A 14965-nucleotide genomic window follows, 5' to 3' on the forward strand; every position below is an offset into this window, starting at 1 on the left:
CCTAGGTTGTCCCTGCTTTGACAACTTATGAGTATACTTAGTCATTGTTAATCACTGGCTTTTTTGCGATATATAGATAGATAGGTAGATGGGTCATAAAAATTAGCTGTTTATGTGTTAATGTTTTGAGCAGTTTTGGGGCACTTAAACAAAATTGTAGTTCTTTTTTGTACTATGTAACTTCTTCCCTATTAGCTGCCACAAGTGTATTAACACATATAAAACAAATCTACCCCAAGTAGTACCTGAGAAGTAATTTAATTATTTTTTTATTTTGTTTTCTCTTCTTCTACATTTTAGTCATCCGCTATCAGGGACCTCATTATCTTATTTGATTGAATTATGTTTTACTGTATATCAATGTAATACCTCAAATGTCTTTGACAGTTTAAATAAACATTTGGCTTTCCTTGAACAAGCTACCGGAATATTTCTCCAAAGGGGTGAAACCTACCTCTAACTCCCAAGATGGCGACGATTCCTCTCTCCCAGCTTCCCAGCCTGAGATGAAAGAAGAGGCCGAAATGGCTCTTGATGCCCCAATTACTACCCCTTTGCTAAAACAGATGTTTGACAGTATGCAGGTCTAAATGACCACAAAGATTAAGATATGCTCTCCGAGATCAAATCAGACCTTCATCAATTGGTCTCTCAGACGGACCACATGGAGGAAAAGTCATTATGACCAGTAAAGTCATACTTATGGCCCTTTAACTCCTGAAGGCAAACCTACTGATTTCGGCTCCTGTTAACCCCTGCGATTCTGCGTAGCTAACGGGAGCGGAAATACGTAGGTTCGCCATAGGAGTTAAAGACCTTTACCTCTTGGAGCGGGGAGACAGGCCAAGTTCCCCATCAGGAGTTAAAGGGCTGTGCAAGTGACTCTGTTGGTCATCTGCAGGGTGCAATTGGTTGATGCCAGAGGAGGCCGCTGCAGGCGACCAATAGAGTCGATCGCATGGCCCTTTAACTCCTGACAACCGAACATGGCCTGGGGAGACCATGGTCTCCCCGCTCCAAGAGTTAAAGGTCTGTACGAGCGACTCTATTGGTCGTTCGTACGGACCTTAAATTCTTGGAGAGGGGAGACCAGTGGTCTCCTATGGCCAAGTCGAGGCACCAGGATTTTAAAAGTCTGTACGAGCGACTCGATTGGTCTCCAGCAGGGGGCTTGTCTGCGAACAACCAATGAAAGGCAAGTGTACTTCAATGGTTGATGGCAGAGGAGGCCCCTGCCAGCGACCAATAGAGTTGCTCGTATAGACCTTTAAAATCCTGTCTGCCAGAGATAATCCCCTCAGCAAGTGATGGGATGATATACTTCTGGGGGTAGATACAGAAGTCTTTACAAAGTCAGGGCCCATAGTCAATAGGCTGGCTGTCAGGCTTCTCCAGTGGCCCCAGTGATGGAGGGTTCCATCACATGTATGTTGCCTAGAGGGCTCAGTGTCCCCCAATTATGTTCCAAGGGTGCTCTTAATTTAGGCATTCTAATTGTAATATATAGTGGCATAGCTTTGGTTGTTTCCAAATCTTGCATAAAACTCAATTGTGGATAAGATAAGAACAGAATACTCTACATGTTATGAGGACATTCAGGGGGCATTTTTTTAATACCATTCAAACAGACATATAAACATTTAATTTTGAGATACAAGAGAAGTCAAACCCCAGCAATTCATATCCTCCTTTTTAGGAATACTGGATTTAATATTATATCTTCACTTTATTTGATGTATTAATTTGTCTTAGCATGGCAATGCTAGTTTTATCAAACCCTTTGAATGTGTGTATTGTTAATGGTACTGCTTACATTGTTGGTGCTATATAAATACAAAATAATAAAATAATGATTCAAGAATGAATGTGTATCTGTTTTCCTTGTATATGCCTATGCTGAGATTTACACTGACATACATCTTCCCAAATATTTAGTATGTTACAATTACTCTTGATAAGGACTATTGACTAGAGCCTGTGTTCTTTTAACAAATGCTAGTTAAAGTTATCTTAAATAAACTATAATAGATCCCCTAAGAATAATGTTCTTTATACCTCTAATTACTCTTATAAATGCCTCATTAAAGAACTGTAAAGTCAATAAGATCATTCATGCTATATTAAGTTAATGTGTTACAAGTGCTTGTTATCATTAAGAACATCCTCATGCTGATAGATCATTCTAATGGTAAAGGATTTCACCTGATTGTCTAGCTTTGTCTTGTTTCATAATAATAATAATATTAATAACACTAATTATTGTTATTATAATTAAACAAAGCTCAGCCTGTCTTTTATAATGGAATAGCAGCAAGCAATTATCAAATATGCTCCTTCACTCAACTCTATTCCACTTCACTGAGCAGATTTCATATTCTAAGATCCTGCATTCCTAAAGTAATATATGGGCAGCCTAGGTAAAGCTGGTTGAAACTGTCAGTGCTTAAGAATTGGCTTCTGCATCACACACCCCATGAAGGCGCTTTTGTTGGAGCAGTCAACTCAATGAAGTAACATAAAAATGCAAGGGCTTCTAAGCGCCTCCAACACATACACAATTACATGCTTACACACAATACCATACTAACACACACCAGCATACTTATACACACAGTATCATATTTACACACGCACACACAGTAACATACTTAAACTCATACTAACACACTTACTTAAACATACACACACTAACATACTTAATTATACACACTAACATACTTACGTAAAAACACGCCCCCCAATCGCTTCCCACCCTCCTACTTTTGTTGTGCACTGGCCAGCAACAGTTTTCTGCTCCCTCGCATGCTCGTTATGTCTCAGTGCTGGGAATGAGATTATATCTCAGTGTTCAGACTCAGTGCTGAGACTTAGCATGGCTCTCCTGGAGGGGGTTGACTGCTTCCCCTGGACAGCCCCCAATACAGGGGCTACGAGGGCAGTGAGTCCACCAGTTAAGCCTTATGAAATCCTGCTACTTTTTATACTCTTTCAGTTTGATTATTTATGATTTTGTTTTAATCTCATGTACCGTTGTAATGCTATGATAATGTATTGTGTTATTTTTATAATAATGAAGCAGGTAAAAAAAAAACAATGGGGAGTCTCACATTTTAGCCAGCTAGTGCCATTACAGAGGGAAGACAGCCATCAACATATCACAGTAATCCTATCCAGTGGTCTACAACTACATAGGAGCCAACTACCCATATCTACATATAAGACTCCATGGTTCTTGTTGGAGAGGTCTGGTTGGTATTCCTCTAGGCATGGTGAGAAAATAATTCTGTCCACAGACTAAGCTCTTGGTTATAGGGAGAACTCAAAGATGTTTTCAAAGAAGGATGTTTCAGACTAGCTCAGCTAAGAACAGTTGACAATTTAATAAATTGTCCTAAATAAAGGCCCTGCTCAAGAGAGCTAAAATTTTAGCCAATTTGTGCCATTACAGACAATGTTAAGAATATTTTAGGCATGGTCTAACTAAAGTTTTGTTTAAGAAAGAACCACACTTAAATATCAACTAACACTCTCTGCCTCAAAAAGGGCATGCAGTGGCTTGCAGCAGCAGAGCACAAACTTTATTCATACTTGTATTTGTTTTCAAAATACATCTTTTTTTAAATAATATTTTCTGAAAGATCTCTTTAAAGTTATTTACTCAATATTCTATTATGCAAAAATGAACCAAATTAATTTCCTCCAACATCAGCACCAAAACCTCAGAAGCTTACATGTCAGTTTGCGTTCCCAGGTGGTCACATTGGAACCAAATACAGCTTTATAGTTCACAAACTTTTAATTTAACAACCAATCCAAAAATTAGATAACTATTTGGTAATTAGAATGGGAAGTGACTAACAATGAGTATAAGCTATAAATAAAGCAGATACAGAGAAAAGAGAGAGTGAGAAGTCTAGTCTCTAGAAACTAGGGCAGGGGCGTCCAAGTTTTTTCTGCAGTGGGCCACTTCATCAGAATTGTATACGTGCAAGGGCCGCACTCTTTTCTCACTGTGAGAAAATATGGCCTTTAATAAGATATGCAGATTAAAATAAAGTAAATGACACAAAACCTTTACTTTTCCTCTCACTGATTTCTGGGCCTAGAAAGTTTTGTGACTACAAATTCAGGATTCTGGATAAGTTAAAATAAAATAGTTTATTTATTTTAGGGATGCACTAAAATAAAAATTCTGGACCAAAACCGAAAATTCAGGGTTCACTGAAAATTACCCCCCCACACACACACACTTTTAATAAAAGTCACACACCAAAATTTTACAAAAAAATTATATATTATGATTGTTAACAGCAATCTCAGGCATACCCAGATTCCAGCATATACTGGTTGGCTGCACCAGTATTTTTTGTCCAATTTTAGGGTTAACCACACTTTTATTAAAAGTAACACACCACAATTGGATAAAAAAATCAAAAATATGAGTTGGCATGATAGGAGTGTGATTGCTAACAGCAAACACACTCTTTTTATACCCAGGCAACCAGTAAATGCTGGAACCTAGGCATGATGAAACTGTGATTGCTGCTAGCAGATTGCTGTTAGCAATCACACTCCTATCATCTCAAGTCAGCCAGTACATGCTGGTACAGGGTGGCTGTAAGTGCAGACCCCATACTGTTGGCAGCATCAATACACAAGGGGGCAGCTAGCCAGGTTTCATTATATACTGGCTGACTTGGCATGATAGGAGTGTGATTGCTAACAGCAAACACACTCTTTTTATACCCAGACAACCAGTAAATGCTGGAACCTAGGCATGATGGGACTGTGATTGCTGTTATATTGCTGGTAGCTGTTAGCAATCACACTCCTATCATGCACAGTCAGCCAGTACATGCTGGTACAGGGTGGCTGTAAGTGCAGACCCCATACTGCTGGTAGCATCAATACACAAGGGGGCAGCTAGCCAGGTTTCAGCATGTACTGGCTGACTTGGCATGATAGGAGTGTGATTGCTAACAGCAATCACAGTCACATCATGCCTAGGTTCCAGCACTTACACATCCATGCTATCACACACACACACAAATTCATTTATTCATTCACAGATTCATTCCCTCACAGGCGTACTCATTCAAACAACCTCCCCCACCACCTCACCTTCACTACAGCTCTCGATGCCACTCACAGCCTTCAGTAGGGGGCGCGGCCTCCCTCATTCTCCCCATGGAGGAAGCAGAACTGGAGCAGTGAATTGACCCTCCCATAAGTAAGCAGCAGGGCTTGTGATCTTGGCTGCCGATCTCACGCGGGCCGCATTTGGCCCGCGGGCCGCATGTTGGACGCCCCTGAACTAGGGTATGTCAAAAATATCACAAATGTATTTCTTAATTTCCAGGAACTAATAAAAAATAGGCCTTGCTCCTATTGAATTGGTACATTTTTCTGCTATGCACTAGAATATGTCTTGTACAGTACTTGCACTAATCATGTATTCAGCTGTAAGTAATATGTTTATGTATTATTATTATTATTGACTTGTATGTGTTCCAAGACTAAAGACCAACATTATATCCCTGCTCTCTTTGCTTCTGCTAGATGCATGTGGAATTAAGAATATATTTGTATTAATTGAATGTTAATCATTCAGGCTGTGGGGTGCCTTTCTACTCTTTTATGTATCACATCTGCCAACATAAAATTATCTTTGTAATAGAGATGGCTTAGATAAAGTAAAGCAATAATGATCTAAGCGTTCCATATCTGAGACTGCCTTGAAAATGTTAGATTGTCTTTTAAGTGACGTGTAAACCCGTGAACTGCTTTCTGATGAAGAAATAGTGATGCCCTTTGTATAGATTAGACTGATGTTTTTTGTGATATTGTGTTTTTGGAGCCTGCCTTTGATTATCGAAACCCATAATCAACATATGAAAAACTGCCTTCTTTGTGTGGCCAGCTCCCCATAAAATGTTCAGGGTATGCTGGAAATTGAACTGTGGGATGATTTTGGTCAAATTAATTGGATCATGGATAAGACTGAGCATAAATACTAATAAATACTTTGTTATCCCTTTTGTATTACTCAGGGTGCACTTTAGGCATAATCTTTAGGTTTAGTCTGGTAATTTGGCCCTTAGCCCATCTGCAGTAAGGTAGAGAGATAATGTCCTTTCAGCCCCTAAGCTTTGGGATAATGTAAAGCATAATAGGATTGAGGATAACCCCAAACCAACAAAAAAAAGTATAAGGGAAAGGTACTCCCCTTACCTGATCATATCCCTCCACCACTTTCTAGAGACTAGACATGCCCTAGCCCCTAGGAAGTGGTGGTTGTCTTCCCCGGCTGCCAGAGAGGAGAATTCCCCTCTGGCAGCCGGGGAAGACAACCTCCGCTGCTGCAACGCTTTCGCTGGAGCTCGATGATAGAAGCCCCAGTGGAAGCGCCATCAGCAGCGGAGGTTAACAGACAGGAGGATACAGGTCCCCTGCAGCGCTGTGCGGGATATGGATCTTAGACTCATAGTAAGACCTCTATTTGAGATCTGATTAGAGGACAACCTCGATTATAAGACAACGGGTATTTTTCAGAGCATTTGCTCTGAAAAAAACCTTGTCTTATAATCGAGCAAATACGGTATCTTGTTTTACTAATTGTGCAATTAATTACATTAAATTTAGAATATTATTCCAGTACAAGTGCAAAGTCATTGTAAGTTGATTATTTGATTGATACTTTATCATTATTAATCATTCAAATAATGTAATTGTAGTCTTAAATATAGTTAGTATGTCATTAGTGCTCCTATAAAAAGTAAATACTTAATTAGTAACATAAATTGTCATGTTTTTAAGTTGTACAAAACAATAAAAAGCTGTCTTTTGTGCCTGTAAGCTGTTACGATTCATTAAAAATATCAATTTTGTCGCTAGTGAAATTACTTCTTTGATTTGGCTATTTTGTGTTTAATAACAATAATTGTTATTCATTATGGTCTTTGCCCACAAACAGATGGAGAAAGTCTCTGAATCTGCCAGTATCATATAAATAATTGCTTTAATAGCAAGTACCCTTAGAATCCGACATCTTTCTTTGCTTAAAATAGAAGCTGTTAGTGATATTACATGAACATCTAATCTGATGAATTTGCAAAATATAAATATTAGACTAACTATGGGCTGTTCCCTTCTGGGAATCTCCAATATACCTTTCTTTATAATTATTTTTCTGAATTGAAGCAAAATGCCCTGATGTTATCTGGCAAAATGCATTTTATATGATTTGGTTTTATTGTAGTTTGGCAATATAATTTTCTAGACATCTGATTGATACTTTATCATTATTAATCATTCAAATAATGTAATTGTAGTCTTAAATATAGTTAGTATGTCATTAGTGCTCCTATAAAAAGTAAATACTTAATTAGTAACATAAATTGTCATGTTTTTAAGTTGTACAAAACAATAAAAAGCTGTCTTTTGTGCCTGTAAGCTGTTACGATTGATTAAAAATATCAATTTTGTCGCTAGTGAAATTACTTCTTTGATTTGGCTATTTTGTGTTTAATAACAATAATTGTTATTCATTATGGTCTTTGCCCACAAACAGATGGAGAAAGTCTCTGAATCTGCCAGTATCATATAAATAATTGCTTTAATAGCAAGTACCCTTAGAATCCGACATCTTTCTTTGCTTAAAATAGAAGCTGTTAGTGATATTACATGAACATCTAATCTGATGAATTTGCAAAATATAAATATTAGACTAACTATGGGCTGTTCCCTTCTGGGAATCTCCAATATACCTTTCTTTATAATTATTTTTCTGAATTGGAGCAAAATGCCCTGATGTTATCTGGCAAAATGCATTTTATATGATTTGGTTTTATTGTAGTTTGGCAATATAATTTTCTAGACATCCAGAATGATAGATGTTTTAGGCATGTCTGTGTTAAAGGATGATTTATGGGGGGGGGGGTCCTTTGTTCTCATGTACCTGGAAACATCAATAAAGAGACTCTTGACATATTAATAATCCAAATAGAAAAAGGCTCCAGGCACTCAAGGGTTCCACTCAGGCAGGTTTATTGAAGGAGAAGGACAACAACGTTTCGACCTCACAATATTAATAATCCATCACACATTTTTTTGTATTTTTTGCTAACCCTAGTAACCAAATGGTTATATTATCAGACCCTATGAAAACCATTACTTATCAGGAGGTAACTGTATTCTGAATTATGTCATGTTTTCAACTGTGAAATAGAGCCTAGCAGGATGGATGCTTGAATCTGAGGTATGCCCTGAGGAGTGCAAGTTGTTCATGATAAATAATGCAACAGCTATTGCAAGGTGGCAAAGAATAGGGCAATGTTATTCTTAACCATTTTAATTACAACGAAAATATACTCGAAGCATCCAGACATTGACTCCCTCTTCTCTCATAAACTAAACATTTAACTGTCACATGTAACCCATACCTATGGATGGCCACATCTATGACCGCTCCCCAGACAAAACCTCTCAATAAGTGTCAGGAAACCACTGTGATGTAGCTGAATGTAAATTTTTTGGGGGTACATGTATTAATAACATAACCATTACATGTAAGAAAAAAACATAATTTTGTTAAACCGCCAACATTGGATGATGCTGATTGGGAACTGTGACATAAAATATGCCAATGTGCGCCTAGAAACATTTTGAAAATTCCAAACTTGAAATCTAAAGTGTGAGTGCTCCCGTGTTATATATATATACACACACACACACTTTTATCAGTGCTATGTATAATCATTGTAGATGAAACTGGGGAGGGGATGACTTTTCCCACTTTGTATTTCATTCCAAACAATAGTTTATGAGACCTACTTATCCAGAACAAAATATATAATTTTCTTGGATACTCCAAATGAGTGAAATGGGTTATATGTTTACTATTGTTTGTTTATTATTTTTCTGTACAGAATTATGTCATGCCCAGACAACCACAGGGCTCAATGACTTTTTGTGGAAGATGCCCCATGTATTGGTGCTTTTGGTGCTCCATTTGCTGGGGCTGATGAAGTCTGCTGGTACCCCACACTCCTTAAGGATTGGTAAGTAGAAGAAAGTTATGTTATATAACATTAGTCCTCACCTATATTTTGCTTGTGGTTAAGATGTAAATATGTTTAGCTGTGAAAGCATTTACATCCAGATTTCTACTTAGTGTTACTACCTAACTAATTAAATGCAGCTGGCTTGAATATTGTACTGAACTCAGTCTGTCAATATCTCTTGTATTTTGTTGTAGAACACAACTCAGACAAATTTTATTGTAATGCTGAATTGTAATTCAGTTCTAATACTTACTAGATATTTGCTCAAAGTAATGTCCATAGCATTCAGTGTGGATTCTCTTACTTTACTATATCCTTGTTCAGGGAAGGGCTAGTACCCTTTTGGCATGCAGAGCCAAGCACCCCCATTGCCCTCTTGACCCCCATTGGTAACATAGACATTGGCACACATTGTACACATTCTCACAACACACACAGTCATGCTACAACTTCCTGGATGCTTCTTTGTCACACAGTGCGTGCAAGCGACTACATGTTTATCACAGAGTCACATGACCCTACCTCATACCCACTTTATTAATTACCCCAAGTTGCAATTGTTATTTGCTAAAATCAATATCAGGCTTTAGACCAAATTAAAATATCTAGAAAGCTTGTTTAAGTTTAGATTTTATTATTTGCAGTCAAACCTTTACAGTTGACCTCTTTGTTTTGTAAGAGCTTTTTTCCTTGCTACTTTTATTTTGTCAAGAATTCTAAGAGCGTATAAATGAGATTTACTCATAACTAATACAGAGATGATGCCTGTATTATTGAAAATGTTTTTTTTTATCATTGATTCTACTGATGATGTCGGGTGTTTCCTGTTGTTGTACACAGCTATTATTAAGTTCTAAAATTGAAGGTGTTTCTCTTTTCTGTGTTTATCCTTCATGCTCATTGCAAATATCACTATTTACTATTGTGCCATGATCTGTAACCATAACCATTTTTTTTCCAGGGAAGATCAATTCCACTTTGCGAGCAGTAGCATATTCTAGTCAAGGGCAGCAGCAGCCCCCCGCCACCTATCAAGCACCCAGTTGCCCTTTTGGGTGATTAGGCTCCCTGTAGGACCACCGTAAAATGGGTCGGTTTAAAACGAGATCCTTAATCTCCCCAGTTAGCACATGAACACTATGGAGGACTGTGTTCACTCAGCAGAGCTTCTATAGCTTATTTCCAAGTTATGTATCAGTGTTACACAATTAACTGAAAAAATAAGAAAACTAGTAAAAGTTAGAAAAAAACAAACAAAATCTTTCATATATTTTTTAAATAACAAAATTAGATAAGGTGACAGGAAATACCCTCAAAATGTATCAGTTCAGGTGTCCTGATCATATAGAATCTCCATACTTTCCCAGCACTTATAGGGAACATACTATTGCAACTCTAATTTTGAACCAAAAAAATACCCACAGATAAAAGGCTTGCTGCCGCCACATAGGAGGTAATGCTCATTTTTAACTTGGTCAAACACCCAGGTGGGTGTGGCAATATTGCTAACTCCTTCTCTTAACAAACATAATCCCTCTAACCACACCCATTTTCTATGGCAACCACTCCACCTCTTTGGGCCCTCAGACTTCACCATGTATCATGTCACTCACTTCCCACAGTGCCAACTTTGCCCCAAGCAGTTTGTAAGTGACTGTCAGGAGATTTCTGGTGGTTCCTATTCCTCATCACTTTCTTAGTTAGGCTCCTCTTATTGCTTCTGAACCCAACTAAACCACTCCCTTCAGGCTATGCCTATAATGACCTTGCTGGTTCAGTTGCTGATTGCCCTTTTAGTGGTTTCACACCCATGAGTGTGTTTGATCTCAATGTGTGACCCGGCCTGCCATTGACATTTGGTGATCTGATTTCAAAATTACTGCTGACGGAGAGGGGCAAAGCTGTAGATACGTCCTTTTGTTGCCTGAGGCAAGAACAGAAAAATGTGCCCCCACTATATCTTTACAGAGGTTATTTTAAAGAAAGTAAAAACATAAATAACAAGGAAATTCATATTAGAACTGCAGAGAGTTAAAAAAAAAAATAAATAATAGTAAAAGAATTTCCCCACTCATAGGACTTGCCACAGCACCCAGATTGCATCCACAGGACTTGATCAGCACTCAGGTTGCATTCACAGGACTTGCCCAGCACCCAGATTGCACACATAAGACTTACTGCAGCACCCAGATTGTATCCACAGAACTGGTTTTAGCACCCAAGTTACATATAAACCACTTGCCCAGCACCCAGGTTGCATCCACCGGACTTTCCCAGCACCAAGGTTGCATAGACAGGATTTGCCTCAATACAGAGGTTGCACTCATAGGACTTGTTCAGCAACCTGCCAGAACCCCGGTTACATACATAGGACTTGTCCCATCCCCCGGATTGCATCCACAAGACTTGCTCAGCACCCATATTGCACTCATAGGACTTGACCAGCACCCAGATCGCACTCATAGGACTTGCCGCAGCATTCATATTGCATACACAGGACTTGACCATCACCCATATTGCAGGAGGAAAACAAGCTGCTCATTCCTGAGAAAGTTTTCAGTGACTGCTCAGAGCCTGCTCAGAGTCCCTCTCTCCACTCCCTGCCGCCTGGGTGCTGTGCACCCCATGCACCCGCCTTGGCACGTTCCTGAATTGGCCTGCATTTGTACCCACTGCTAGTCCTAAGGAATTACAATGACGAGTTGAACAATATAAATTTGTAAGAAATATGAGCGAAGAAGATACAAGATTTAAATGTCAAGAGCACTATTGATCCCACCACTGTACCATTTCAGCTTAGAGCTGGCACTATGTCAAGGTACCTTAAGTTTGGTGAGTCCAATCTAAATTTGTCATGGCTTCCCAATGAGCTGAATCAGTGCTACTGCTTTGACTAAGCAATATACGGTCACATGGTATGAAAGAATCTCCAATATTTATGCCTTAGATAGGTATTTTTTGAAGGGTATTCACTGGATATATGCTGAATTATTTTTCTTTTTTGTGTACTTATTGGCCATTATTATTCTAGCAGCAACCCAGAAATATGAATTTTTGTGCCTTTTGTGCTTTTTACATTTTTGCTCACATCGGTAGCATTGCTTTACTGGATTATGAATTTTATAAAAAATGACATTTTATGACAATTGGAGGATGAAATCACCTATGGACCCTGAAAGGGGTGTCCTACAGAGACATTCTCACTAAACATGTTGGCAATACAATAGAGCCAGCTAGTTAACTAAGAAAAGCTTTGGTTTTCTTTTGACATCAGAATCCCTGTACCCCGGTACTATACAGTGTTCCAAAATTACATAAAAATAAAACCCAACCATCGGGTAGGCCTATTGTTTCGGACGGGGTGGATTACTGCAGCAAGTAGCAAAGTGGCTAGATTATCTGTTTGTAAGGCTAGATTATCTGTTTGTTAGGAACCAGACAGACACAAAAGGTAATATATTATTACACCTTTAATAAGGCAAATGCAAAGTACAGATTCGTAGTCTAAAACGTAATCAAAAGGCAATCCAGATTCGATAGCCAGGACGGGTAGTCAGGCAAGCCGTGTTCAGTGATACAAAGATCGTCGAAATAACGCACTTGGAAGCCAGAAGACACAAGGACAAAGAGAAAATTTGACTGGCTGCCTAAATAGCCAGAAAGAAAACGCTTAATAGCAGCCAAGTGCGTAACTATGTTAATTGTGAGGCAGTTCATTAGACATCAGCTGAGTCAGTCTTGACATAGGGAATGCAAGACTTCTCATTAGCAATCAGCTGAGTCAGCCTGACACAGGGAGGAAATGCTTCTCTGTGACACTGTTGAATACACGACTTGTCTATGACACCTGAATAAATGACACTCAACCATTGATTGAGTTTTTGAACTCTATACTGACCATAAACCAAAGGATAATTTTGGCATCTTTGGACATAAAAAGCCTTTACACAGTGATCCCTCATGAGGGAACAGAAGCAGTTAGGAGTTCACTAAGTGATTCTACGTTGTATAAGGACAGCTAATTCAATTTATTTTGGAGCTAGTAGCACTCCTAGCCTCCTAGCAGAAAAAGCTTAAGGAACTTCTGTAATTTGTACTTTTATTTAATTAAATAAAGTCTTAATGTAAGGAAGGTTTACATTACAGAAAGGGTGATGAATATGTGGAACAGCTAAAGAAACTTGAGGTCCACAGAACACCTGAGATTTGTACATTTTTTAAATAAAAAAAAACGTCGCCGCAGAGGGGATATGATAACGTTATATAAATATATTCGGGGCCAATACAAACCATTGTGTGGAAATCTGTTCATAAACAGGACTATGCATAGGACACGTGGTCATGCATTTAGACTGGAAGAAAGGAGATTTAGACTAAAGCAGAGGAAAGGGTTTTTTACAGTAAGGACAATAAGGATGTGGAATTCTCTGCCTGCAGAGGTAGTTTTATCAGAGTCTGTACAGACGTTTAAACTGCAACTGGATGGATACCTGGAAAAACATAATATTCAGGGATATAATCTTTAATTATGGGGAAACAGCTTATTGATCCAAGGAGAAATCTGGATCAAGAAGGAATTTTTTTCCCTGGTTAGTGCAAAATTGGAAAGAGCGAAGCCGGGGTTTTTTGCCTTCTTTTGGATCAAACAGCAATAAATTAACAGATATAGGAAAGGCTGAATTTGATGGACGCATGTCTTTTTTCAGCCTATGTAACTATGTAACTATGTAACTAAGTCTTAATGCAAGTAAGATTTACTTTACCAAGGGGCAGAGGTAGATTGAGGTCCACAGAACCCTTGAGATTTTTATTTTTCCTTTCCTCATCTTTGCACCTCTCTATTATAAGTTGGTGTTTTTATTAAGAAAAAAAAAAGAGTAAAAAAAATTATATATATATACATATATATATATATATATATATATATACACACACACACAAGCCAAAGGGAGCGGCTGCACACTCAAAAATACTGTTAATATACACAGGCGTTTAACACCAATTTATTTAAATCAGCATGGCCAACGTTTCGTACCACCTCCGGTCCTTTCTCAAGACAAGTGCTGTATGACAAAGTGAAACAATTTATGCAGTACAGTGATTAATATGATAAACAACAGGAGTGACTTACCCCACCACTCAAACAATTATCATGTGGGAATGAAGACTGGAATCACCAGAACAACATGTGCAAATCGCCAGTTAACCCCTTAAGGACAATAGGGGTTTTTACTCGTAGTATATTGCGGGACAATGGCTCTTTTAATGTTTTTCAGTGTTATTGTTTAGCTGTGATTTTCTTCTTTCTCATTTCGCGCTCCCACACATATTATATATTGTTTTTTCCAGGACAAACAGGGCTTTCTTTAGATACCATTCATTTTATCATATCATCTAATTTACTATAAAAAAAATGATAAAATATGGGGATTTTTTGTTAAAAAATTACTTTTTCTCACTTTTTAAACAGAAAACTTTTACTCATCTGCAAAAACTAATGAAAAAACCTGCTAAATAGATTCTACTATTTGTCCTGAGTTTAGAAATACCCAATGTTTTTATGTTTTTTTGCTTTTTTCTTCACGTTATTGGGCAATAAGTACAGGTAGCGTTTTGCTATTTCAAAACCTTTTTTTCCAAATCTGGTAATTCTTCCCCCATGTGCCATTTCGGGTATCTGTGAAGCCAGCCAATGCAATTTACCCCATCAAGTCATATATTTTTAAAAACTAGACACCCCAAGGTATCTGAAATGCTGGTATTTTAACCCTTTCCATGCACTAATTTTACCACCACCCTTTGTGAAACTTTATGGTAGTAAATTTTTTTTGTATTTTTTTCACACATATTGTACTTCAGGTATAAATTTATCGCTCCTGGTATATGTCCGTGTCAAACAACAC

The 14965-nt window shown here is 38.0% G+C and overlaps 1 protein-coding gene across 1 annotated transcript in view; it reads left to right on the top strand.

Moving 5' to 3' along the window:
* GRIK4 (glutamate ionotropic receptor kainate type subunit 4) overlaps positions 1–14965 on the top strand; it is a 249989-nt gene that overhangs the window by 68385 nt on the left and 166639 nt on the right. Inside the window, exon 2 of the mRNA XM_053452347.1 lies at positions 8928–9059. Within this exon, the coding sequence (XP_053308322.1) occupies positions 8978–9059 (82 nt within the window). The 5' untranslated portion in view covers positions 8928–8977. The remainder of the gene's footprint in view (positions 1–8927; positions 9060–14965) is intronic.

This window comes from Spea bombifrons, chromosome 12 (genome assembly GCF_027358695.1).
Source record: "Spea bombifrons isolate aSpeBom1 chromosome 12, aSpeBom1.2.pri, whole genome shotgun sequence".
NCBI classification, from domain to species: Eukaryota; Metazoa; Chordata; class Amphibia; order Anura; family Pelobatidae; genus Spea; species Spea bombifrons.